Source organism: Aplidium turbinatum, chromosome 8 (assembly GCF_918807975.1).
Source record: "Aplidium turbinatum chromosome 8, kaAplTurb1.1, whole genome shotgun sequence".
Taxonomy (NCBI): Eukaryota; Metazoa; Chordata; class Ascidiacea; order Aplousobranchia; family Polyclinidae; genus Aplidium; species Aplidium turbinatum.
In genome coordinates this window covers 8,139,278-8,166,223 of record NC_137479.1, presented here as the reverse complement: position 1 = coordinate 8,166,223, position 26,946 = coordinate 8,139,278, and the positions used below count along the sequence as shown (strand labels likewise).

The window sequence follows — 26,946 nt, the reverse complement described above, 5'->3', positions numbered from 1 at the left end:
CTACATTTTTCGGAATGCCCACATTTCAAACATTGTACAGTACTAACTCGCTTATACGCTTACAGGTTGTACTTGAGCATTTTAAGCCTTCATAATGCCTTTTGTTTTAGTTCTGAGAGTTGATTTTACGAAAAACTCATTTTCTCTCTACATTTAGTTTGTAATTGCACAGAGTCAGAGACTATAGTTTAAAATTAAGGTCGTAAAAGTGCATTGCTGAATTAAGTATTCGGTGTTTCTGAGGATTTGCGGTCAGTTCTTAACAAAATTGAACAATAATTGAATCAGGAAGTCACAAAACCTTTTTTTCTGTGCGCAGAGGAGCCGGCAATTCGAGGGAGACTGGTGGAATGCCTGGAGACTATTCTGAACAAATGCCAAGAGCCCCTCAAGTCGAAGAAAGTTCAACATTCCAACTCAAAGAATGCGGTCCTGTTTGAAGCCATCAATCTAATCATACACATAGATAGGTGAGTGTTGTGGTAATGTTAACAGCTTCTTGATAGAGCAACGGTGGTCAAGTGAGTTGAAATGTGTTGAATTTATAAAAAGAAAGAAAAAATAATAAATGGATGAATGTAGTACCTTGACCAGATTGAATTAACCTGGTACAGTCAATGTATTGTTGAAAAGCTGAAGGTTGGAATACAACTAAATACGTGAGGTTGTTGAAACATCACAGTCGCCATACCACTCCACTGTTTTTATACTTTTGATAAGTGTTGTTTTGTATGCACAGATGCACATTGTAGTGCTCTCTGTAAGCACACTCTGACAATTTCACTTAAAATCGAGTACAGCGACATTTTTTATCGGAACTGAAGCTAAACGGCCACGGTCAGTTACCATGCTTGATTATTGCTTGTTTGACGCAAGGCTGCTTTGGAGTAACTACTGTGTTATTGTGCTTTAGCACAATTTATTCATGTTCTTTTCCTCTTTGTTTGTGTGTTCCTGACTTTATTTTTGGTAACATGTATTATAGTTTTGATCACTTTTTCGAGTGGCTTACAGTAAATGCGATTTCGAAGAACGGTTGTTTTGAAATAAGAAATCAAAGAACTCACCGGCACATATACGTTTGCAAAAGACTTTCTCTTATTTTTATCCAACGATTTTTTTACTGCTCATGTGACTCGGCTCTTTCACTCTTTGTCTTTCAGTTTGTAGCCAGTTTCATTCAACGCAACATGACTTTGGCGGCCGATGCTGTATCCAATCTTGCACGAATGGCACTTGATTTTGCTTTTGTTGAATACTCAGCAGATATCGCACTCAGTCCGAGGAACAATGCGTGTCGTCCCGTGTTTGTGCGATACGTCATTTTGAGAACACTCGTTTATTTACGCTGGACACGGCATTACACGCCAGAAACACATACTTCATAACTACTGTACATAAGATTGACTCTTGGTGGAAAAAAAAATTAATAACACTTTGTAAAATTTTAAATTTACAAGCATCATGAACTCAAACTTCTGAAATCTGACTTGCTGGAAGACCATTTTTTGACACTTTTTGAGATCACAATTTTCAAGCATCATCAACTCAACAATGTTGCCGAGAAAATATTTATGTTTTGTTATCGATGTGTTGTCGTTAGTGATGCGCTGTGTTATTAGCCGTTTCTCTCTCCAGAAATAGTCATCCTCCTAAACGTAACTAGCTTGTAATCTTTTCCGTTTTCACCACTATTCTATCGATTGTTGTTTACCACTTCCTATTGTCACGTGATCTGGTTCACTTTTTTTGCCATTGCGCTGGCAGCAAATGATAATTTGATTGTTGTTACCCAAACAGCAAAATCCGTAATTTTTACATTGACTCAACGTTCGCAGCTACGTTAAATCAATGTAAAAATGACGGATTTTGCTGTCTGGAGAATTGGAGATGTGTGTGCTGTGTGGTCATAAGCAGAATTTTGTATGGTTTTTATTTTTTGTTTTTATACGACGTCATGTCATCCGTGTCAGTGAGATGACTGATTGATTATGTGAATATTTATTCGTGGACAGAGAAAGCTTCTTCTGAAGCTAATTTTGGCACCATCACAGCCTTGTAGCCTACATTCAGTGTGGAGTGAAATATTTCATCCAGCAAGGCCCAGCTACCTAGTTTATTTTTTGTGGTTAAAGGTTTGTTGGTTTGTTCCCTCCACTTGCTCCCTCTAGTTGGAGAATTGATTTTGAAAATGTGTTGGACCTCTGTTCGTGGCAAGAGCAGAACGCCATTGCTTTGATCTCGGCGCTTTTTCAGAGGAGAGTGTTTACCCATTGAGACCCCGGTTGATATTGCGCATGTATTCATGCTTCTGCTTTCTTAGCTTTTGCTTTCATTTGCAGCGAGCCAAACCTTTTAGTTCGCGCATGCAACCAGTTGGGCCAGTTCTTGCAACACCGGGAGACGAATCTCCGCTACCTGGCGCTGGAGAGCATGTGTCTGTTGGCAGGATCCGAGTTTTCTAGCGACGCTGTGAAAAAGCACCGGGAGACTGTGATAAATGCCTTGAAGGTAATTTGCTGAGTGTGAAGTTGACTAAACTTTTTATCGTTCCAACCTCACTGAACATTGACGTGATTTACTGACAATTTTGCTGCCAAACGTTTGCCGCATCTAAAGTTTAAGTGGAAAACATACAGCAATTTCGTTTCATTTTAGCAGTTTCCATTTCGTTTTGCCTGATAGATCTCGTTCCGCTGTATTGGAGCGATTTATAGTTCAGCATATATTTAACTTCTCAAACAGTATTTTTCACAAGTTTAGCCAAAATAGCACCAATTCAACAGTTCTGTTTCATTTCAAATAAAATAACTTATTTAAATCGAACAGACTGAAAGAGATGTCAGTGTTCGCCAGAGGGCAGTAGACCTCCTGTATGCGATGTGCGACAAAAGCAACGCTGAAGAGATTGTGGCGGAAATGTTGACTTACTTGAAGAAGGCAGACTACGCCATAAGAGAAGAGATGGTGAGTACTTGAAGTTTTCCTGTCCTTGTCTTGTTTGCTTTAAACCATTGAAAACAAACCACATTTTAGTTTTTTTCTGCGGTTTGATGAATGCCTCCCAGAAGTGTAGCAGACAATGCAAATATTCCTTTATAAGAAATGAAATCTTAGACACACGTGACTCGTTTTTTCATCAAAAACATGCGTTCGAAAAGGCTACGAAGCATCAGTGAAAATAATCAGATGTAGTAGTAGTCCAGTTTTAATCCGGTAATGTCCCTGTTACCGAGGATGGCCAGGTTCACCTCTAAGTACCGCAATCGCCTTCACAGCCTGTCTCCACATCGATCTGTCTAACGCGTCCTCTCTTGTCAAGCCCAGCACAATGTTATTAAACAGATCCAATAAGCATTAGCGTTGATGATTGAATTTTTATTTACTGACTTCATTTCTGAAGCACTGTTTCCGCTCAGGTTCTGAAAGTGGCAATATTGTCGGAGAAATACGCATCCGACTACACATGGTACGTGGACACGATACTCCAGCTGATTCGTGTAGCCGGAGATTACGTATCCGAGGAGGTGTGGCATCGAGTCATACAGATTGTGATCAACAGAGATGATGCTCAAGGTTATGCGGCTAAGACAGTGTTCGAGGTACAATTTTTCCAGACAGCAAATCAGTGTTTTTTTGCATTGATTCAACGTCCGCAGACACTGAATCAATGCAAAAACGACTAATCTGCTATCTGGGTTCTTTCAATACGTTTTTTACATTATTATGATGCTTTAAGGCGTTCTGCCAGCAATTGGTTAATTTCACAAACGACTGCATGATCTGCATGTCTTTGAAGACGGGAGATTCGGAAAGTAATTCTATCTTTGGTTTGTACTCTATAGTTTAGTGTCTTTGCTCTCTGGAGGTAAAATGTGTCTTTCAACTCTGAAGGGGGCAGTGTTACTAGCGACTTGATTCAAAAATTCTCTTTATTCAGAATCTTCAAGCTCCAGCCTGCCACGAGAACATGGTGAAAGTTGGAGGATACATTCTAGGGGAGTTTGGCAACTTGATTGCCGGGGACGCTCGCTCTTCACCGATCATTCAATTCAATCTTCTCCATTCGAAATTTCACCTGTGCACCCCCGCTACAAGGGCTCTCCTTCTCTCCACCTACATCAAGTTCATCAACCTTTTTCCCGAGGTCAAATCCTCCATTCAGGTTAGTGGCTTCTGCGCAGTTGTTGATGATGTTTTGGACTTGTAGGAATATGTTTAGATGAATATTTGAGGCCCGCAATAGGTGGTTATATACGCACAATCGCACATCATTCTTCCATGACTGATAATCATTTTGCATCATTTTTTACGGGAAAAGTGTAACTTGTTCCTTTGAATTAGATGTACATTTTTAAGTAAGGCAAGTCGTTACCAGCAAGAAAATCAGTTTTTTTTTTTACATTGGTTGAACCTGAACGTCTAAACGTGTGAAATTAGTTTTTAAAAAAGGACCGCTTTGCTGGCTTTTGTTAACCTTGAGTATGTGGCACCAATTTTCTTATTGAATCTCTTTACGTCATTTGACCCCACGACCCGTTACCAGACTTTCGATCTGTTATCTCCAGAACGTCCTTCAAAACGACAACCAGCTCCGGAACGCGGATGTGGAACTGCAACAACGTGCACTGGAATATTCCCAGCTTAGTTCCATCACATCCCCCGATGTTTTGGCAACGGTTCTTGAAGAAATGCCTCCCTTCCCAGAACGTGAATCCTCTATTCTAGCCAAGCTAAAGAAGAAGAAACCCTCATCTGTGCAAGTTAGTTTTTTTGTCCGTTTTGAGCCACATGCGATTTTTCAAGATGTTGTATCTTTTTTCTATCAAGTGTTCTTTAAAGGGCGTTTCCTAGTTTCAAAATTTTAGTATTGTTGGTGGCGTGGAAGGTCAGATGTTTTCATATCTTGTTTGTCAGGCGACAACAGTCATGTGGTTGATCCAACCCCTTTCGCAGCAAAATTCAGGGCTGTGGAGTCTGAGGGAGTTTGGCGTGTCCGGATTCGAAGTCGGCCAGTGATAAACCGAGGAGTCGGACTTACATTTTTCGGCTGACTACACAGCCCTGGCAAAATTAACATAAAAACGTTTAATTCTGTTTGATGACTCGAAACTGCAGATTATTCAACAGTTGCATTTGCGTCAGGCTACCATGGAAAAAGAAGACGATAAGCAGAAGACGAAGGAGACGAACTCGGAGAATCACGTCGATTCGAAGAAGGAGAAGCCAGCTGCTGTCACGGTGGGCAACTATCCTCATAAAGTTATAACATTGTTGGATGCGTTGGCTGTTGAATGTTTAACGATACCATGGTTCGTTTGGGCTTAAGTTTTCACTTTGGTTCCCTTTGCCTCAATGAAAGAAACTCCGTTGGTAAACGAAAAGATAGAACTTTTGGTGTTGGGGTGTGTGTTCCTGGCTCGACGCCTGGTCGGTTGAGATTTGAATTTCTTTACATTGTCTTAAATTGAGTAGAGGTAGTCGGTCAAGAAATAAATAACCGGTCACTTTATTTTGACAAGTGTCTAGGACTTCTCTGAACTTAACTTTTTTTCGTGTCGTTAATTTTGTTTAGTCCTGTGCTGTGTAGTCTAGTGTGAGATCACGATCATCTTTGTTCAGAAAAGGTACAGCAAGCCTGGCGCCGTATCATGAAATCTATGGGGTTTGCACTAAACGTATTGCTGCAGCCTTTCAAACAAAAATTCTTGCAAAAAATCAAAGTTTCAATGATCCTTCCCTTGCTATCGATAGTTGACGTAGCACAAAAGCAACACTTCTGAACCTCTTCTTTTTGCATTGTAAAATAGCAATTTTGTTTCCGTTGTTTGGAAACTTAACATTTCATTCATCATTTCAGAACTCGAACTTCATCAACATGAGCGCCGCCGTGCAGCCGCCAGCCAGCAACTCTTTGCTCATTGACGTCACCGATACACCGCAACCCAATCACCAAGTCATCGAAGCAAATGCGTCAAAGTAAGTGCTTGATTTCGAGATTTGATAACGATTTAAGTTTTGCCCTTTTGTTTCGATGATCAGTGTGATCGCTTGTCAAAGTTGTAATGTTTGCGAATTTGTGATGTTCAGCTTCACTTTATTTGATGGACTAATCTTATTTTTGAAAGTTTGCTTGTGACCAGCCACCACTTGCTTGCGTGTATAATGGAAGCTTGCCTCGATCGGAGCTTTGCAAATAACACCACAACTCACCCGCTTTACCTTGCATTTCAAAGTGAACGTTTTAACATATTTTAAAAACCTAACAACATCTCCACATAAGTCAAACAGGAACATGGTACTGTTTAACAACGTAAACTTAAGCGCGACCAAATTTGGGACATTTAGCGCCACCTTTCTTTGTGCTGATCATAATGCTGATAACAAAAAGGTTTCCGGTTCGATTCCAGGTGATTGTGTAAACAAACCTCTTTAAAACGTTCACTTTGAAAGTGCACAAGCGTGCCAGAAGTGTTGGTGTTCATGAAGGAATGAATTGAATTGCATAACACTCTTCTGCTGCAACATTGTTCTGTAACATGATTTTCTATTTTCTCCGCATGCTTAGTCCTGCAGATGCTTTTGCTTCTGCTTTCACCGAAGAGGCGAATCTTAGTCCCGAATACGAGACGCAGTACTATTCAAAGTAAGACTTGTTTGAAATGTTCTAGAAATTATATGTTTAATAATTGCTTGTTTTATTTCTATGCAGCTTTATAAGTAATTTATTTGTCATGAAACTCCCCGCTGGATTTTGTATTTATTTGAAGTCAGGATGCACAGAAAGTATAAATACCTTGCAAATTTTCTGTGGTTGTTTTTGACATGCTTTATTGTTGAAACCAAACGTCTTGCACTGCGGTGGCAAGTAAACTTGACATGCAAAGCGCAAAATCAATATTTTTTTTTTGCTTCATCGTCTAATGATATAAATCAAGGTCAATCAGTATATTTATTCTCAAACAATCGCCATATTCCCAGACAGAAAATCAGTTGTTTTTTACATTGATTCAACGTCTACCGACGTTGAATCAATTTAAAAAACGACTGATTTGCTGTCTGTGATGTTGATTTGTATGTGCAAGCGGACGATAAAAAAGTCACTTCCAGTGAAATTATTTCTGTCTTGATAACCAGCGAATCTTCCCAAATGGGTTCCGATCTATCTCCTAATCCTGCATCCGGAAAGTTACTTTCTGTCGATCATCATACATCAGAAACTTCGTCTTCATCTCCAAGTAAAGAGAAAGACACACTTTCTGTTATCGGGAACACCATCAATCAGAACTTCTTGTACACCTTGCGTAAAAGCTCCCTTTCCAACATCCTCACCAAACGGAAGAGCTTGATTGACACGGACAGCTTGTCTCCTCCTGATGTTCCTTCCACCAGTGTGCAAGAATTGCAAGATGATTTAAGAAGCGTGTTGGCTTCTGTGGAGCAACTTCCTCCAGCACCAATGATAGAGGAGGATGATGATGATGATGAAAATGATAATGATGATGAAAACATGCAAAAGTAATCTTGGTTGTAAACTCCGTCACTTTCACGTCAGTATTACGTTGTCAGACGTAATATGAACGTAGACTGACGATAGATTGCCCCAGGTGTTGGTTGATGGGATAAGTAATTCGGATAGTAGCACTGTCACGACTCACCTGGAAAAGGAAAAAGAATTTCTTTAATATCACGTTAAGCGAACACAAGATATCACATTCAAGAATAACCAATTTAGACAGCATTGAATCAATGTAATAAAATGACTGATTTTGCTGTCTGGAAATCGAACATCTTTTTAGATGACAAGAATGTCTTTTTACATCGATTCAACGTCTGGCGATGTTGCAACGACGTAGAAATGTTTTCTGTTAAATTTTCTAGACTAGATTTTCTTAATGTGTAGTTGCATGTTAGATTTGATAGCTGCGTTTTGTTTGACTGGAGATTTGTCAAAATGGAGAGTTTTTACGTTGATTCAACGCTTGCAGCGTCGATTATCTTGAGCCTTATTTCAATCATACTTTCACTCCATTAACGCCACCACGTTGGCTTGCTGTCAAGCCACTGTCCGACAAGACAGTCTTGGAAGCTGCAGATACGTACGTTGGGAGCGGTCTGTGTCATGTCACTGACTTCATTGCAAATCTAACGTAGAATACAAGATGTAGAAACAGAATTAATGTTTTGGTGTTTCTTCTAACCAATTTTAGTTTGTAGTTGTATGCCAGAATCCATGCTAGTGTGTAGCTTGCTAATTAAAAAGTGAAGACTGAACAACGAGTCTTCATTTTTGCATTGTTTTAACGTTGCTAGAGTGATCCCAGACAGCAAGGCATATCCCAGATTACAAAGCTTATTCAGACAGCAAAATCCGACGTTTTTAGACTGAATCAGCCGTCTTGCTGTCTGGGGTATAACTTTGCCAGTGTAAGCAAACCTGATTTGTTTCACCGTATCGAAAGTTAGTTGCAACGCAAAGGATATTCTTTTCATCAATTAATGGGCTTCAGGTTGTGCAATGTGCAACGTTCTTAAAGCTTTTGAAGAGCTTCCAACTTGCATCACTGCAAGACCAGCAGAAGTTACATAAAATTTGTATGCTCAGTTGCACACTGAACTCCAGCATTTTAAGACTAAGGTTACAATATGTAATGCGATGAATGCAAAACCCTTTGTCATTTTCACAACTGTGTGCAATATATCGCTTGATTTACATGGGATGACAAGATATGTGAGAAATCAACAGTTTCATTAATGTCGTTTTTGAAGTGGTCCTTCAGTTTATTTTCTATCGGACCTACCCAGTCAGCCAATACAATAATACATCCTTTTTTACTGATTAAACGTCTGCTGATGTTGAATCAATATAAAAAGGATTGGTTTTCTGACTGGTACCACTGTAATATTCCATGCCGGAAATGATTTTAAATTTCATCTTTTCACGCACAGGTTCCTGTTCAAACACAGCGGCATTCTGTTCGAGAACGACTTGCTACAGATTGGTGTCAAGGCGGAGTTCAAAGAACATTATGGTGAGAAAATTGAGTGCTAGCTAGCTCCATTTTTACATTGATTTGAGCGTCTGCAAACGTCGAATCAATGTAAAAATGAACTCGTTTGCTGTCGGTTGCTTTTACGATATCTGAGCAGGTGAAGATTGCCGTAATTTTATTGTATTCAAAAAAGCTTCCTTGTCTTGCTGGTTTAAAGATACTTTCTAAATAACTGTCTTCGACGCTAAATTACCAGAAAATACATTCAACTTTGCTTTGTGGGCTAAGTGTCTGTTTTTTAGTTTATTTTTAAACGAGTCCAGTTTTTGTCTTATTCAACTTGAAACGAAAAAATGCTCCAAAAAACTCGATTTTACTATTTGTTTGTATAGTTAGTAAATTTGATTCATATACTGTACAAGTGTACAGTGTACATCGGTTGAATGTTTGCAGACGTTGAATCAATTGTAGAATCTGTGTTGCTGTTGTTGTAGTTAGTTAGATTAACTCAATCAAATTGATATCTAGTTACATTGCAACCACCATTGAGTTATTTCTTTGAAGTTCTTGTTTGGTGTTGAAGCTTATAAGTGGTGAAAGATGGAAAACGTAAACAAAGTTGCCTTTTCTATGTTGTAATTAAAAACATCGCTACACATTCACTTATTTAACGTTTGTGGAGGTTAAACCGACATCAAAACGAAAAGAAGCAAATGCTTGTTCACATAACCGACAATTTAATCCACTGATTACTACAGCAGGCGAAGAAATAGGTTGTAATCAGCATATTGTAGTTGATTGGAGAAAAGGGCCGTGTCCAATCAAAAGTTTACTAGTTTGTGAACTGAAACTCTTGGAATTCATTGTTTTTAAGCTGCATTTGCTGATTACTATCGAGGGGCTGCCTTCTGTGTTTGCTAAGCAGCTGTATTGAGAACGTTGTTTGGTGTCGAAGATTACTTGTTGTGACTGTTTTGTTGATTTTTGAAACGGCAACGTTATTTACTTGCCGCCAAAAGTCCACGTTCTCTTACTTTCGTCAACCTACGCCGCAGCGTCCGTTGTTTGTTTTTTTTGGTGAACATATTTATCTATTTCCGTTTCATTGCATTCTTGTGTGCCTGTTCCCTAATGTTCTACTGCATTCAGAGAGTTAACTGTATTAAAGTGCTCAAAGGTTACATATTTGTCTGGGCACAAAGCTGTCCGACTAAACCCTAAACGTGGATATTTCACACGGATCAGCGTTTAAAAATCGCTTCAAGTTTGGGAGCAAGTCTTTTAGGCGCCGGTCAAATAGGCAGGCACACTGTGGCGTCAAGATATTTAGGTGCGGAGCACTGTGGCGCCCGTTCAGTTAAGTGCTATTCCTAGTTAAGTCTGCAGATTGTATCAGCTTGGCAGGTAGGACAATGCGTTTCACACAAAATGTTATATTGAACAAAAAAATATGTTGTTTTGTTAATGCGCGTGCATTTATTTGTTGTTAGTCATGGTTTCAGTGAGTGAAGCTGCTTTGTCGAGCAATGCTTTTCACACAAAATGTTATATTGAACAGAAAACTATATTGTTTTTTTAATGCGCTTGTTCTGCATTTATCTGTTGTTAGTCCAGATTTGCGTCGGCGAAAGCTTTATCAATAATTTATTCAAGTTTCCGAACATGAATGAGTTCACTTTTAGTTAAGTCAATGACAAATAATAACTACACTAAACATTAGTAAAAAAATATATCGTAACCTGTATTCAAACGGGTGGCTTGAGTGAAGAGTAACTTAATTTTCCGTCAAAACCCCGACTAGGTTTTGCCAAAGCTGAGCTGATACAATCTGCAGACTTTTCTATGAATAGCACCTAAATGAACGGGCGCCACAGTGCTCCGCACCTAAATACCCTGACACCACAGTGTGCGCGCCTATTAGACTGGCGCCTAACTGTCTGCGCCTAGCTGTCTGCGCCTAAAAGACGTGGACCCTCAATTTTGTCACCAACGCACGAAGTATAGAACTTGAATTAGATTTGTATTAACTTTTTGTACAGGTCGCATCGGATTTTTCTTTGGAAACAAAACCTCCACTCAACTGATGAATTTCGTTGCCTCAGTCCAACAAACTCCAGACACAGAAGGAAAAGTAAGATTCAAGTTGACGAATAAACATTAAACAATGCCGATCTACTGTTTTGTGACGTCAAATATCAAAAATTTTTAAGCAAGCTTTTGTGTCGAAAAATAAAAAAATATTCAGACACCGCCATAGGCAAACTTTTAGTAACCATATCTGTATGGTTTGCTGCATAGAAGTTTCCTAGCAATCTAATCCCAGCCAACATATCAGTCCCTTTTTACGTTATCAAAAGGGACTGATGTGTTCACATTGTACAGTTGTTCACGTTGAAGTGAAAATGTGTAAATCAGCAAGCAGTTGGGTGAAAACGAAAAGAATTTGCTGAAGACCAGTGTGTTGACATATAGATAGCGCCCCCAGCTTCTCATTCGTTGGATGCTGGTTCGACTCTGTATCTGGTCGTACCAACTTGTCAATGCAATTTTACTCAGCATTCTGGAAGAAAATCGCGAGCCCTGGCAAACTTAGCCGTGCCACCAACTGGCTGAGTTGTCCTGCGCCGATCGCAGCACTTAACTACCGATGGATACATTGGCTCGTAACCATTATTGCTATCCAGGACACACAGTGCTTCGGCAGTTTTAACATACAAGAACAAGCAAGCCATTGTGGCCATTCGTAAAGAAAATGTTGTTAAAACCGAACCAATCTTTGTAATTTTATATCGCCTTTGTTACATAATAAGTAGATGGAACAATTCATAGACAACAAGCGGGAACTTCTGTCAAGTAAGATAACCGGACTTGTGTCACGCTATACGCATATACGAAACTGCCAGAACTAAACTCTAAACTTTAAAGGAAACTTTCTTAATCCTGGAATAAAGATTGTCACTGTCAGAGTGTCAGTGAACAATAGTGCTCATTTGTGTTGTAAAGAATCCTAAATCTCACGTTTACATCACACAGCTTACAATCACCACCCAAAAGGAATGCCCCTCTGTTATAAATGGGGGCGCGCAAGTGCAATACTTTGTCAACTTGGAGTGCTTGGCCGTCTTTAAAAACTCTCTATGTCTCAAAATACGGTAAGTCTACAACTGAAAAAATCTTTCCTTCGCATTTTTTTTCACATCGATATGACGCAATTAGATATCAAACCAATGCAAAACCCTAGTTTTCGTTATGAATATAATTTTCCGTGAAACAATGTAGTGAAGTCTTGCTTCAAGTATAAGTATTTCTATTGTAGCGATTGTATTGAAAGCGTTTGTTTATAAACAGCGTTTCCGAGTCGGTATACTGTAGTGTTTTTCTAGGAAGCGCTTACCCTTAAGGAAAGCTAATGCGAAGTTGGAATACTATGTTCGGTGTTATTCTGGAATTGATCAAGTTATTTAAATCAATACTCATTAAGCCTTTCTATCTGCCCGCAGCTGCAACCACTCCGGAGCTCCACAGTCGCTGTCCTTGAAAGTTCCTGTTCCTGTCAATAAATTCTTTGAAGGCGTCGACATGGCATCATCTGATTTCTTTGCAAGGTGGAAACAGCTCGGCCAGTAAGTGAAAGCAACATCCCAGACAGCAAAATGCGTCTTTTTTACATTAATTTACCATCTGCAGACATTGAATCAACGTAAAAATGATGGATTTTACTGTCTAATGTTCGTTTCGCCGGTTGATGTTTGTCTGTTTTTGAATCTGTAGATTTCCATCACGCATTGAAGCGGTGATCTGATAATGAAATTTTCTACGGTTCGAGAAAAAGTTTTCTCTGCCTATAAAACGTTGAATGGTAGTTTAATTAATTATTGTTCTCACCTCTTCTTTCAGACCAAACCAAGAATGTCAAAAAATCTTCGAAGCCAAACACCCGATTGACTCCGAACAAGCCAAAGCGAAGCTGATCGGTGAGTTGCTTTGTAATACATACTAAGGCTCCTACTTTCAATTGTTTTTATTTCTTTTTATTGACAACAAAATTTCCTTAGATGTTTATAGATTTCCTTAAACTTGAAAACTATACACCATTAACACCTTTGACTACTTTTTTGAGCATAATATCCATATGAAAAATTTCAACACACTGTCCTTCGAAACTTTATCATTTTAAGAATCACATCCTAATTTACGGTTACTTCCAGTGTCACTTATTGCACTTTTAGTAGTGTCAGCAAACAAAAGACACATGGACAAAATCTTTTTGCAACGTAACAAATTTTCTCACGTTTCCTTATTATTTCCATAGAAATTTCCTTGAAACTTTTAAATGTCGCTAAATTTTCTTAAAGTGATCACGAAGAATAGGTTAAAAAAGTTGTTTGCTGGGAAAGGGTAATGCTGATTAATTAGCTTTTTACCAGCTCTATAGTGTATGAGTTGTCTTCCCACTTTAAACTCTCTCTCACACCTCAACCCAGTGAAGCATGCTCAATAGCTCAATGAGCATTGAGCAATGAGCTTCAGCAACGTCATAATGGAATAAAAATTACATTTTTCAAATCAGTGTCCAAACTCCCATCATACGCTAACCCGAACGTTTTTAATTTCGAAAGTGTGGAAAAAATGAAACACTCATAGTAGCATATAGATTTTCAATGACTGCAAACTTGGTCCCAATTATGCTTCTGCCAGGAAAACCAACTGTGTACCTGGGCAGTGGTTAACTTGTTGACTTACGGCTCACCACAAATTTTGGGAAACTCTGCGACTGGGAAACATCGCTTTTAACAAATTTTGTATTTACAACGCCAATTACTGAAGGCGATACTTTTGTTTTAAAGCGGTGCCTATTAACTGTAATGTTGCGTTTTATTCCTAAATAATTGCCCTAGAAAAGGTTGAAAAGTTTTGCAACCTTTCCTTTGACGTTTCGATTTCAACAGGGTTCGGCTTGTCTTGTCTCCCGAACGTTGATCCAAATCCGGAAAATCTGGTTGGAACCGGAATTTTGAAAACTAAACAGGCTCAAATTGGATGCCTGTTACGCTTGGAGCCCAATACAAAAGCTAAGGTTAGTGAGGTTTACTTTAACCTTTGCTTTACCGGTTGCATCTTGCCCAATACCAATGTGTACTGTAAATGCCATCTTTCTACATCGGCGTTAAAATGTATTGACTTCGTATTCGAAGTCAAATTTATGTATTGTATTGTATTGTATTGTATGTATTGACTTCGTATTCCAAGTCAAAATAATATTCCTTCCGTCTGTTGTATCTCACATTGAAACTCATTTATCACCCGCAGATGTACCGTCTCACCATTCGCTCCAGCACTGGGGAGTTGTCTCCTATACTCTGCGAGCTCCTCCAGGATCAATTTTAAGAGGACTCCATTTTCACTTTCTGGTTGTGAAGAAGTGGTGGTGGCGATGAAGACGTCTTGTATTTTGATCAAAACTTTAGTGAAGTTTATTCAATCATAACATATCGAAACATTTTCCTTTTTTTTGTGAATGAATTGCGAAATACGTAGTTGTTTGACCTAAGGAAGCTAGTACTTTTTTTAGCAGAGCTCTCATTTAGTGAGGTTTGAACAATGAACATATAATCTCAATTTGGTTTCTTCATACGCTTCCATATTTTCTGCATGCCACCATGCAACATTGTACCCACCTACCATTGCTGCTTCTGCTCTTTGGTTCAATCATTCTTTCTGCCACAGACTAAATGTACTGCTCCTTTGAACACTGATGGCCAGTTAACTTATTGCAACCCATTTAAACGCTATAACGTACCCTTCCCGTGTTTCATATCTCTTCATAGCCATATACGCACCTGAATTGCTTTTGAATGCCGAAGATTTTCGTTGTTTTAAAAAATGCGAAAATTGTTTTCAAGTTACAAATAATTAATAATCCTTGTCAAAATGAAATAATTTATTCTAAACTGTGTTTAATTGTTAGCATATTGTCGAAAAGATCAGCTGCTTCATAGACCAATTTAGTTTCAGCCTGTGCTTGTGCAGACGCTTTTTTAGTTTAAAATAGCTCCAATATCGATCCCTTAATAGAGTAAAAAGAGGGTCGTGTTATTTATCTTTATGGTCGTATGATTACCACAATGCTTCTATTGCTGGAAATCGACCAACTCGTAAGGTTTATTGTCAATGAACATTTTTCGCATGACCCAATGCTACTTGGTTACCATTGCATAAAATTTCTAAAATTCAAAGATATTTTTAACATTTTAGAAACAATTTTCTTCAGGAATTAACCGTTGCTTTAATCAATGCTGTTTCTATCCTTTAACTCAACTTTCTACATTCACTTAATTGTGCCAGCACATTCTCATCTTGAAGAAGTTGATGTTTTACATCGTTTCAACAGCAGGCGAGGTTGACACGATTGAGAAACAGAAACGTGGCCGTCTGAATTGACTCTCAATCTTCTGTCAAAAGGTTCCATAAAGCAACATTTGCACCACGCGAACTTGATCGTATGTTTGCGTTTGTTCCGCCGTCTAACACCTGATAGTGTAAACCCGCTCCTGGTCGGTGGCTCTTTCGTTGCCAATCCGTGAATATATCTCTACGTCATTGCGGCATGTTATAACATTGAAAACACGCGCAAAAATAATCTTTTTTTTCCTGTTACCCACAGAAGACAAGTGATGTGGTTTGTTAACAACTAATGACATATTTCGAGGTTTAATCTTTACTTCCATTTGGCTTGTTAAACTTGTATAGCAAGAGTAAAAGTAGCGTTTCTCCTCTTTTGTGCTCTTTCCAAGCATTGCACTAATTGTATAAAAGCGTAATTTAGACCTTGATCTTGTCACAGAAACTTGTGCTTTTCATCAGCGTGTGTTTTGTTGGCAAAATCGAACTCTTTGAATAATATTCTACCATCTCTAATTAGAACGCTTCGTTTTCAGCTCTTGTGGTTGAAAGGTCCTTTTTATATTTTATATTAAATAACCGTAAGAAGTGGAGAACAAACTTGCAATTACTTTTGTCCTGCATTTCGTTTGTCAATTACGCAACCCAGACAGCAAATCAGTCGTCTTTTACATTGATTGAACGTCTGTAGACGTTGAATCAATGTAAAAAACGACTGATTTTCTGTCTGGGCATACACAATTCGTGCTAAAACACACTGCTCGAATGTGCAACAGAATGAACCTAATCATGTCATAACCTGTGTAGTATGTATTGTATATGGTTGTATACACTTATCATAACCTAAATCTTAAATGATAGACGCGTGTCAAAATGAAATTTGGTGCCATCTCAAATCAATTTCGTTGTGTTTCGTTGCTTTGTCGTCTTTCCAGACGCAAGTTCTTATCGAGAGTTTCTGATACACATTTTTAAAAACAGTTTACGTCTAACTTGTACATTGACATGCTTTAATTGGCTTAAATACAGTGATGGATTTTCTTGTTTTCTGTCGAAGCTTGGCGTTGTGTTTGACTTTCAAAATAAGGTGATTAGTGATTACCCAAAGCAATCGTGGTAAAAGAAGGGGTAGGTTTACCCAAACATTTCTAAGTAACCGTTTTCCCCCACACTTCAAGGCATAGGCTCTTCGCTTGTAATCTTTATTATAAAAATCAATTAATAATCAATCTAACGTCTTTTATGGCAATTGACAAGTGATTACACTGGTCTACACGATTTTCCCGGTATGAACTTTGAAAACCGATTTAGAGTAATTTTAAGGTGCTGAATCTGAATCTAACCTCAAATTTATTCGATCACGTCAAGTTTGTGAGATATGATAACAACAAACTGTTGCTTTTGTCACAAGTGGAAGATTTGACGTTGCATTTGTTACACATTGTGCTATATCCAGAAGTCCACGCCAACGGAAGCATAAATAACTGAAATGCACCCACAAACTACAATTTTGATACCAATTTGTTTTGATGTAACATTATCAACAAAGCAGTAATAACAAGCTAAAAGTAAAACTGACCACCCCCTGTCAAGGTTTTGCATGAAATCACAAAGATTGAAGTAGGCCTATGGTAATGCTTATGTAGTAATCTTATTTAAGCTGCTTTGACCTGTCTAACACTAACCTTTCGCTATGGCACTGCATATGTTGGTGGTAAACGCAATGTCAAATCTTCCACTTGGCAAAAATAAAGAATTTATTGTTAATGTCATCATATCTCAAAAATCTGATGTGATAAGAAAAATCTGAGTTCAGATTCGGATTCAGCAACTCAAGATTACCCCACATCAGTTTTCACAGTCCGAACCGCAGAAAAACATGCTTTTGTAGACCAGTGTATTTAATTATTTTCTAATCGCACTGAGTTTCTTACCTTGACAGATGTCGTATTTTTTCAGTTATTAAATTATTGTTCAAATTTTATTGTCACTCCTTACACTTGGGTATTATACGACCTTTGTCAAATGAATCTGTCGTTGTACTGTACTATTATTTTATATTTCATCATATTCCCATATTTCTACCGCTCACAATTTGTAAAAGTCAGCAAACATGAGTTGTCTTGACTGTTTTTCAACCTGCATTCGTGTTCTATCAATATGAAAAGTCGGTATAATGGAGTTCTTTCTGTTTTTAAAATATTGAGCACACAATTCAAGAGTGTTTTGATCCATTCTTTTGTACCATCTTCTTTGTCATGACCTACCTTTTTGCAACCAAAATTTTTGCTTTTGTGTTTTTGCGTTGTACTTTACCGTGTTGTTGCCATAACAACGTTCCATTATTATTTTTCACCATATACTTTTTCACTAACCTCGCATTTGCGTTGTTTCACTATACGACAATTTCATATCAAAATCAGTTGAAAACAGCTGCTTGCTTGTGGCAGCTTATCCCCAGTCAGAAAGTCAATAATATTAATTATTGACATTGATTCAACATCTATAAACGTTGAATCGATGTAAAAAATGCTAATGTGCTGATTGGGTAGGATACACACAAAACATCAACTGTGGCTCTGAAATCTTTTCCGCAGAGGGTATGACCCAAACAGCAAAACAACCTTTTCAACGTCTGCAAACGTTGAATCAATGTAAAAAAGGTTGATTTGTAGTCTGGGGGAAGGATCCTTCGATTATTATCATCGCTGTTGAAAATATGAACGAATTCATTGGTTGCTTGACAGTTGCGTTAATATGATGTTTTGTGATGGAAATAATTTATTGCGATGCTTTCATTTACAAATCACCATTTATGTATTTTTGGCATGAAAGCAACTTCTTCCTTTCACGTTAAACTAATGGAGTTTACCATCACGTTGTATACCTTTGTAACACATATTCCACATTTTTGGATCGATAATCACAGCAGTTTGCGGTGTTTTTGATCTGAACCTCACGATATATTCCAACAATGGTGAATACATAGTATATCTGCAATTTCTTGATCTTGTTAAGAGTTGAAGTCACTTCTGCTTTGTTGTGGCAGTTTTTATGACCTACCCAGTTGGCAACAGTTGCCGTTTTCACATCGTTTTAATTTCGCTACACTCAGCTTTACTAAATATGATTTTGGCAGCTTAGAAACTTAGTCCTAATATATGGCGAAGAGGAAGTTTTTCATTGCTCAAAGCTGCAGTACTTTTGTCTGGCTCTCTTCAGGAACTTGTTGGGATAGTAGTGTTATGGTTTTATTTTTGTCACTCTACAGTCTAAAGCTACTAAGAGCTTTTAGCAACAGGAGGGCTCATGTTTAATTTTGTATGAGATTTGTCGTCATATTATTACCCGACTTCTCACTGCGTTATGCAAGAAAAAATACAATCTGTACCGTTTTTAGAGTCTTCGGTATGACCCGACCTGGAATCGACCTCAAATCTGCCAGCACTAGAGCCGAAGGCATAACCCCTTGGCCACTGAGCATGCAATTCTCATAACTAAACAAGGACTCTAGTGCTGAGTAGATCTTGGCCACTGAGAGTGTAACTCAGAGTGTGATTAATATTAAGTGCTTGGCACTAAAAAAATCACAGTGCATGGAGGGTGGGGGATGTGGTAGTTTTAGCTTTTCTTTTCTAGTGTTTTGTTTTTCTTGGGCTTTTTGTATCCTTTTTTTCTCGAAAATTTCTGTGCCTTCCCTAGTTCTTTTTCTCCAGAGGGATCTGTCACTAGCAATTTGTTCCCTTGAATCCAGATCAATGTTTGCATGGTTGAGGGAGACTTTCAGCTGATCTTTGCATCTTATTTTTGGTCTTTCGAGGGGTCTTTTCCTTGTCTCTGGTTCACTATAAAGCATTATTCGAGGAAGTCTCGTTGGGTCCATCCGCACGACATGTCCTGACCAGCGAAGGCGGTGTTGCAATATTGTGGCTTCTAAACCTCTACGAAATCGGAGTGTCTAGGGAGCTGACTTTGTTCAGCCCCCCAGATATATATAAATTATATATAAAAGAAATGTTATTACTTTGTGAAGAAGAGAGCCTTCTTCAAACATCCATTCCACAGCCTGTTCACCCTAAAGGTCCTGAAAAATATGCAAAAGCAACAAATCGGTAAAAGGCCTACCTGAAAAGTATCTTTTCAGGTATTTCTGATACTTCAGAGTCGCAATTAAAAATATTTGTAGACACTTGTTTTTTTGCAATTTCGTCACAGGGTTATCTAAAGAAGGGGATAAAATGGGTTTTGTTACGACTGACAATAAAAGGGCTTCTGTTTATCGTAAGATAACAATTGGCAACGATAGTAGTTTAATAAATCTTATGATAACCTGCATTGCGCTAACAAGTTATCATCAGGTCTGGATATTCGCTGTATGCTCATGGTTACTTGTTAGTTAAAGTCAGTGGCGGCTCGTCATAAGGGACTGCAGCCCCCCAACATTTTTGTGCATATGTGAATTATAGTACATATAGATAGTTTTGCCATGTTTTTTTTTTAAATTTGTTTTGCTTGAAGAATTAAAAAACTTTCAATAGTAATTTTTTTTGTAATAAAAAAATATTTGTATTACAAAAATTAATTGGCAACTCTGGGTCTACAAATTTTGCAGGTCCGATGTTGTTCTTTTTTCTTCCCAAACGCAATCTTGATGACGTCATGAAAAGCGTAGCTTCTGATTGGTTCGTGCTGGATTGGATATCTGCATGTTAAAGTGCCTACCAAATAGAACAGACCCTGGTCAGGGATTCCATCTTTGGTTCTCGTAAATCTTTAGGGTAAGCGTGTGGTGGAAGCTATCGGTGATTATGGTTAAGGGATCGTAGATTACTTTACTTGATCTGTGTTTTGAGAAGTCACTGAGACAGACTAGTTTTGATGTGAAGTATTAGGGAACGTTCAAATATTATGAAACGCTTTTTTCCAAATTTTTGACCCCCCTCCCCCATGTAAAGCCAACGTAACGTTTTTTTCAACCCCCCCCCCCCCTCCCCCATGTAACGCTTTTTCACTACGAATTCAGCACAAAAAACTACCATTCCGTACTCGAAAGCGTTACGTAACGTTTTGCTTGAACCCCCTCCCCCCCGATGTGACGATGGCATAAACCCCCCTCGTAGGAGTTACGTAATATTTGAACGATCCCTAAAGCCAATTGCTGTAATTGATTGATTAATTATTTTTAATCATTTCAGACCAGTAGAAGCATGAGATATATTGTTTACGCTTGTCTTGAAAAGAATTATTAAGCTGTGATATTTTCAAGTAGCCTAAGAATTATCGGTACGGTAGGCATGATTTAGATTAGGGGTGTGCAACCTTTGTCACAGGAGGGCCAGATATAAATAATTGGGTGAAACCGCGGGCCGCACGTTTATTTAACATATGATTTCTAGTATTTGCAGGCACAAAAGAGTAGTTTTTCTTGTTATTCATGTTATTCTTATATTAGGGGTTATCTCCTTCCAGAAATAATAAGTTAGGACGCATAAATTTCTGAAGAAAACTGCTATTCAAATTTATTGTCGCACTGTCTTTAAACGAGCTCAGTGAGAAGTTTGCAGCTGGCTTCTTTTCCTGACGGCTTTTTCCAAATTTAGTTTAATGGAAGTGATCGCAATTCGAAGTCCATTTTCCAAGTGTTGGTCTGTCAGAACCGATTAATAGGGAGATTTCATGACGCCCGTTTTAGAAAAAATGTTCGCACAAATACGTTGAGCCAAAAAGTGCCATTTTTGAAGCCATGGATTTTTGAAATGTGGAAAGTCATCTTAGTTGAAATGTTTTCGGTAAAAATCGCCAAGATTCATTTTTAAGTACTTTACTTTCAAATCCTTTTTCTCTTGAAGATCAATCAGTTCAAGTTGGATATCAGCTGGTGCTATGTCAATGTCTGTGTTGAATGGCGAAAAGAATATATCAAACAAATGTTCATGAGATTTGAAGTCCTTGAAACGAGCCAAAAATTCATACAACAATTTTTCAAATTTAGTTTTCTTTTCCGGATGCATTCCATAGTCTCTCAAAGTTGGAAAGTGGAAAAGATGTCATGTCTGTATGTGAGCTTTCCAAAGTCGTACGTTGTTCATAATGCCTTTAATGTGACCATACATTTTTAGAAATAATTGATTAAACTACCATTCAACGTTTTATAGGCAGAGAAAACTTTTTCTCGAACCGTAGAAAATTTCATGATCAGATCACCGCTTCAATGCGTGATGGAAAGCTACAGATTAATCTGCATCTGGCATTACAGAGTGCATAAAACAGTGTTGCAGAACGCGTTTTCGAATATTAAATTCTCATCAGTGCAACTACGTTTATGAACGCAATAACAACGGTTAACTTTAAACTCAATACAATACATTACAAACATTATAAGGACATATTCTCAGTGTTCAATTGAATATTAATAAATCCAGAGACATCAGAATAGAAAATTAAATACAATGGATTGGCGGTGGCCGGTGGGAGACTTCTAAAATGGTTAACAGAAGGTGCGAAATCTACAATATTCCACTCCACAATGAATTGTTCAAACGTACCAGACTAAACTAAATTACCGTATAAACATGTTTCGCGGGCCGCACACAATTCAAAATTGGCACATCTTTGCGGGCCACATAATTTTTCTCCGCGGGCCACATTTGGCCCGCGGGCCGCACGTTGCACACCCCTGATTTAGATGTTAACTGTAGCCATTTTGGTGCTCTTTCACATTTGCCCTGTTGTCAACTGGATGATGACGTCAGCAACGCCGCACACGTTGGAATGGACTATTATAAAGGAGGAAGTACGGAGTGGAAATGCACTGAAAAACACTTGAAGGAAACTGTCTCCCATTTATTCATTTGTTATTCAATTTCAACAAATTTGCTATAACCAACTAAGTTAATACCAAGTCCCATAATAGTACTACCTTCATCTGGTGGCCATATAAACTTGACCAAATTCAAACCATTATCAAAAGTTTACTTTAAATGATAAAAACATTCAACGACAGCCAATTAAAAGAACATGTTACTGTGTACAGGGGCGCCGGAACGATTTTCGACTGGGGGGGCAAGATTACGAAAAAAGGGCACTTTTGTTTACTAAAAGGCTAATTTTTTTTCAAGATTTAAGATAAGATATAGCGATGATGCTAATTTATCAGCGCACTATGTATTGAGTAATGATAGCCTACAAGTGTCCGGTATACAATTTAAGAAGGCATCATGCTAGGTTATAATGATGTAACCTACTGTCAAGCCTTAAAGCAGCCTGCGGCCATGGCCGCTAAGTAGTGCTTGAATGACTGCCGGTGCTACCTCCTCAATCAGCCAAGTTTGGCCGCCAGTCTTCGCGGAAATTCAAAATAAAACTTGTTTGTTTCGAGTGGTTTATACCTTGTGAATGTTTGGCACCTAGCAAACAACATTAGTTTACGCTAGTGTATGCGCTGACGCCACCAACTTTTTTTACAAGTAACGCTGACGCATACGGCAAATGGTTTTTCGAACGTTTGCGTTTACGCTGACGGCGTCAATATTTTTTGTATGCGCGTACATCACTGCTTGTTTGTATTTCCCGACGTTTATTTTAACAAAGTCAATCCGAAGTGCTAATTTACGTCGGCTGGCAATACTGTCGTTTTTATGTCGATTCGTTGTTGTCGGACATTGAATCGTTGTTAAAAAGGAGAACTAGGTTAATTGACATCCGAGGGGAAAACATTTTTTGATCATATTTTGCAAAAATTATGCTTTTTTTAGTAATGTCCTTCACATCATTGAAATACTTATTTTATTAGGCTACCTTACCGTCATCGTCAACACATGTCGAGCGTTGTTTTTCGTTGCTAAAAAGAATTCTAGGGGAGTGGCGAACTTCTTTAAAATCAGCCACATTGGAGATACTCGTGCGAGCGTCGTTAGGTTACCGTTAGATGGTCCCGCAGTACTGGATTACAATCCCGATAAAGCAGTTATTGCGTGGTGCAACGATTCTATTGTAGGACGTCGCCCAGGCCCAGACTTCAACAACGCTAAGTGATCATTTTAGCATTGTTGCAAGTTTAATTCTATTTACTTGTGCTATCATTATTTTTATTTTGGCCTCCAAGCACGCAGATTTGGCCGCCGAGAAGGAGCTCCCGGTTGGCCACAATGGCTGCCGAAAAAAAAACGAGTTTTAAGGCCTGTACTGTGATGCAAAATTTTGTGCCATAAATATTATTTTGAGGCAAAAATGAAAGATTATAATAAGGCTAAAAGCGAATAGCAGAAATTGTTAAATTGCAAAATGTGCAGTCGCTTACATGACTTTAAAAGGGCACCATTGCCCCCCCTGCCCTCCATCTGCAGAAAAATTGAGGGCAGGGGGCATCTGCCCCCCTGACTGTGTTACTAACCCTAACTCAGTGCATTTATAACTCAGTCCGGTACAGGTTTATAATTATTTGTATTAGGTTACTGGTTGATGCAGCCCCCCCATGTTTTAAGACCACGAGCCGCCACTGATTAAAGTATTAAACTACCCGTAACCTATAAGCCTACTTGCTTTAAATCTAGCCTGCAAAAGAAAAACAGCTTAGCCTACTGGTATTTTTTAACTGTCTTTCCAAACAAGTATTCTTTAAATATGCTCTACGTAACATTTGCTAACTGTCTTACTCTTCTATAGGCTATCTAGCTGCACTACAATTTCTGCGATTTTAAAAAGAATCGCATGTTTTTAACGCGCTACAAACTACCAAACTGGTAGTGTCGTGAGAATAAGGCAATCGCTGCGAACCTTCGCATCCCCTTCTTAAGATATCTCTGTTTTGTCAACTCAATCGATTGAGTTGCATTTACACGCTCGTGTATCGTATTGTAAAAAAGTTAGTTTTGAAAAGGTTTCGATGTCATTCTATTTGACCTTGATTGGCTTTGAATCTTCATCCTCGGACTGACAAAGTCTTTGATAGCTGCAAGTCTTTGAAGTCTTTGATTCTTTTCCCACGCTTTTCAGAGTAGGCTAAGCAGCAAAATTTTTCTCTCCAAGCCCAACTCAAAAAAATGGAATCATAAAAAAATTAAAGCCTGGAAAAAAGTTAGTTTTAAAAGAACCAAGAGGAAAATTTGATTGTAGTCATATCAAAACCAAAATTTTCAAAATCAAGCAGGAAGTTACAGAGATAATACAATTCGAAGAAACCTTGAGTAAGGCTAGCTCACAAGTCAACAGTCATTTTTTTTTTGCATTTACGAAGTTAAATCACTGCTGCCAGTGAAATCGCCAAGTTTTTGAAGACAAAGCAAAGTAAGTTAAAAGAGCTCCTTTTGGCATCCTTTCGATTCTCTCAACTGAGCCATTATTTTTTACCCAACCATAAGTTACCTTCAACCCAAGACGGACTATATAGAGGCCATGACAACGTACAATGGGATTGTTAAAACTGGGGGCAGATAGTGACGTCATAGTGCCATTGTCTTCAATTGAACGTTGGTATTCATAACACTGAAACGAAAGCTAAATTGCGATGGATCAGCAATGATAACACTGAGATATTTAAAAAAGTGGTAACATCACTAGCAAAAAGCATCTAAAAAAAACAACAATGCACCAGCTACTCGTAGCCTAGACTCGCTTAGTTAAAAGATTAATTGTTAATGTGTAAAAAGTAAGGCATCATTCACTAAGCCTTATAAACAAGTCAATATCGAGACAAGGCTGATACGCATCATCTTTAGTATATAATTTGACTAATATGCTAATCCGACTTATAGTAACTTAGTGTTAATGAGAACACTCAAGAAAAAAATTCATGAATATCCAGAAAAGCTCATAAACTAATTAACGTTAACTAGTCTATGATAATTAATTCCCAAGCTTGAGAATTGTAAGTCTTGTAAGTGTTCTAGTAGGCTACTGAGCAACTTGAAATCCCGTCTCAGTTGGTTGTATGAGCTTCTGGTCTGGACAAAGAAAAATATTCGAAGGACCTAACAATTGTTTCCACGGTGTAGGCTATTTCTTTTCTATAGCTGGCATAAAATTCATAGATTTCATCTGTTGCAAAAGAATACTTTGTTGATGAGATAATTCCATATAATACAAGAATCTCACAGCTTCTTGAATTTTTGACCATCTGGAACATTTACTTGCTGATAGAGACGTCATAGAGCATTTTACTCCAGAATGAAATGCTTCAAAGCTCAGATTGTCATCAATTCTTAACACAAACTTGGGTATGCCGAAATCTTGCATAAATTCCTTGCATTGAAAAACAAGCGTCTGATGAGCCCGAAATAGGCTACAACAACATCATCACCTGCTAAAAAAGGAAATTGGACACTAAAAGCATTAGCCAGGAGATTTTCAAAGCTCACAATAATGTCACTTTTGTCAAACTTGGTAATTCATCAACAGGCTGATTGCGAGTTCCACTTAACGCCCTTTGAGTACTTCTGGAAGAAATGGTGGTGAAGGAACTAAATTCAAAGGGACACAGGTAAACACAGATGGTGGATACAAAGGTCTTAGGCTACTTTCCCATACTTGATAGTGGTAGGATAGTTTTCTGCCCAATGGCGTTCACAAACGACGATGTACTGTGAACCGGAAATATTATCTTTTGGGATAGAGGCAAGCCATCTACCACGTTCCGGTTGGCATTTACTTTAGGCAGTCTAAACACTGCAACTTTATTTTCTTCACTATAATTTCCATTGCAATTAAAGACACAGCACTTCTTAACCATATTTACAAGAGTACTAATATATCACAAACAATGCTTCACAACGTAAAACAAATCAAATATAAGATTGAATCAAATACTCGTATAGACGTATTAGGACGTTAAATAGCCTATCCATCAAGGCTGTTCGAAACAAACATATTTCGAAATACGGGTAGGCTACTTACGGTGCATCCTGACTCATTACTAGTAAGGTAACCGAGTTGCTCAAGGGTAGACCCTCCGCCCTAATAGCTCAAATGACGACCAGCAATTCAATTAAGCTATGCTGTTTCGCATCAAATCATCCATGAACGTAAAAACAATCATTGAATTACAACCGGAAAAGCAGCTTATCATGCAATAGCACTGGGGATTGGAAAACTTTTTGACTGATGATTTAATCTGTTTATTGCAAAAATTTCCGAAATATGGATTAAGGGGAAGCAAAGAAAAGTATAATTTGCTTCAAATCAAAATGAAATGATGAAAAAAAAAACACTCCGGAAAAGGCAAAAGTAAATTATTCGTTTTCTATCTAACAGAAACTGACAGGCCTGTTTGAGATTCTCAAACTAGTAGCCTAGTCTAGTAGTTTTCTATGGCAGTTTCATACACTCAGCCAGTGGCGGCTCGTCCATAGAAACTGCAAAACTGCAGCACCCCCTGCACATTTCAGTATTTTATTTTTTTTATTAATTTCACGTTTTTTCTCGTGTTCTCTATAGATCCTACCGACTAGAAGTTTCATAATTTCTGGGTTTTAAAAAGTATGATGATTTTTTAAGTTTTGTATTTGGCAGCTCTGAACTGCAAGCCCTGCAGTTGCGATCTTATAAAAGAAGAACA

At 38.2% G+C, this 26,946-nt stretch overlaps 1 protein-coding gene across 2 annotated transcripts in view; it reads left to right on the top strand.

Annotated features, from left to right (window-relative positions):
• The window catches only part of LOC145776405 (AP-2 complex subunit alpha-2-like), a 28,686-nt gene extending 9,994 nt beyond the window's left edge, over window positions 1-18,692 (top strand). The window contains exons 8-23 of one of the 2 annotated variants that reach the window (XM_082587805.1): window positions 320-470; window positions 2,343-2,511; window positions 2,830-2,967; window positions 3,420-3,602; window positions 3,941-4,165; window positions 4,569-4,763; window positions 5,146-5,241; window positions 5,861-5,979; window positions 6,569-6,646; window positions 8,950-9,032; window positions 11,033-11,124; window positions 12,027-12,145; window positions 12,494-12,616; window positions 12,891-12,967; window positions 13,943-14,070; window positions 14,304-18,692. In XM_082587805.1, coding sequence (XP_082443931.1) covers window positions 320-470; window positions 2,343-2,511; window positions 2,830-2,967; window positions 3,420-3,602; window positions 3,941-4,165; window positions 4,569-4,763; window positions 5,146-5,241; window positions 5,861-5,979; window positions 6,569-6,646; window positions 8,950-9,032; window positions 11,033-11,124; window positions 12,027-12,145; window positions 12,494-12,616; window positions 12,891-12,967; window positions 13,943-14,070; window positions 14,304-14,381 — 2,054 coding nt within the window. In that variant the 3' untranslated portion in view covers window positions 14,382-18,692. The remainder of the gene's footprint in view (window positions 1-319; window positions 471-2,342; window positions 2,512-2,829; window positions 2,968-3,419; window positions 3,603-3,940; window positions 4,166-4,568; window positions 4,764-5,145; window positions 5,242-5,860; window positions 5,980-6,568; window positions 6,647-8,949; window positions 9,033-11,032; window positions 11,125-12,026; window positions 12,146-12,493; window positions 12,617-12,890; window positions 12,968-13,942; window positions 14,071-14,303) is intronic. The other variant, XM_082587806.1, reaches the window with a different exon arrangement.
• The last annotated feature ends 8,254 nt before the right edge of the window (window positions 18,693-26,946 follow it).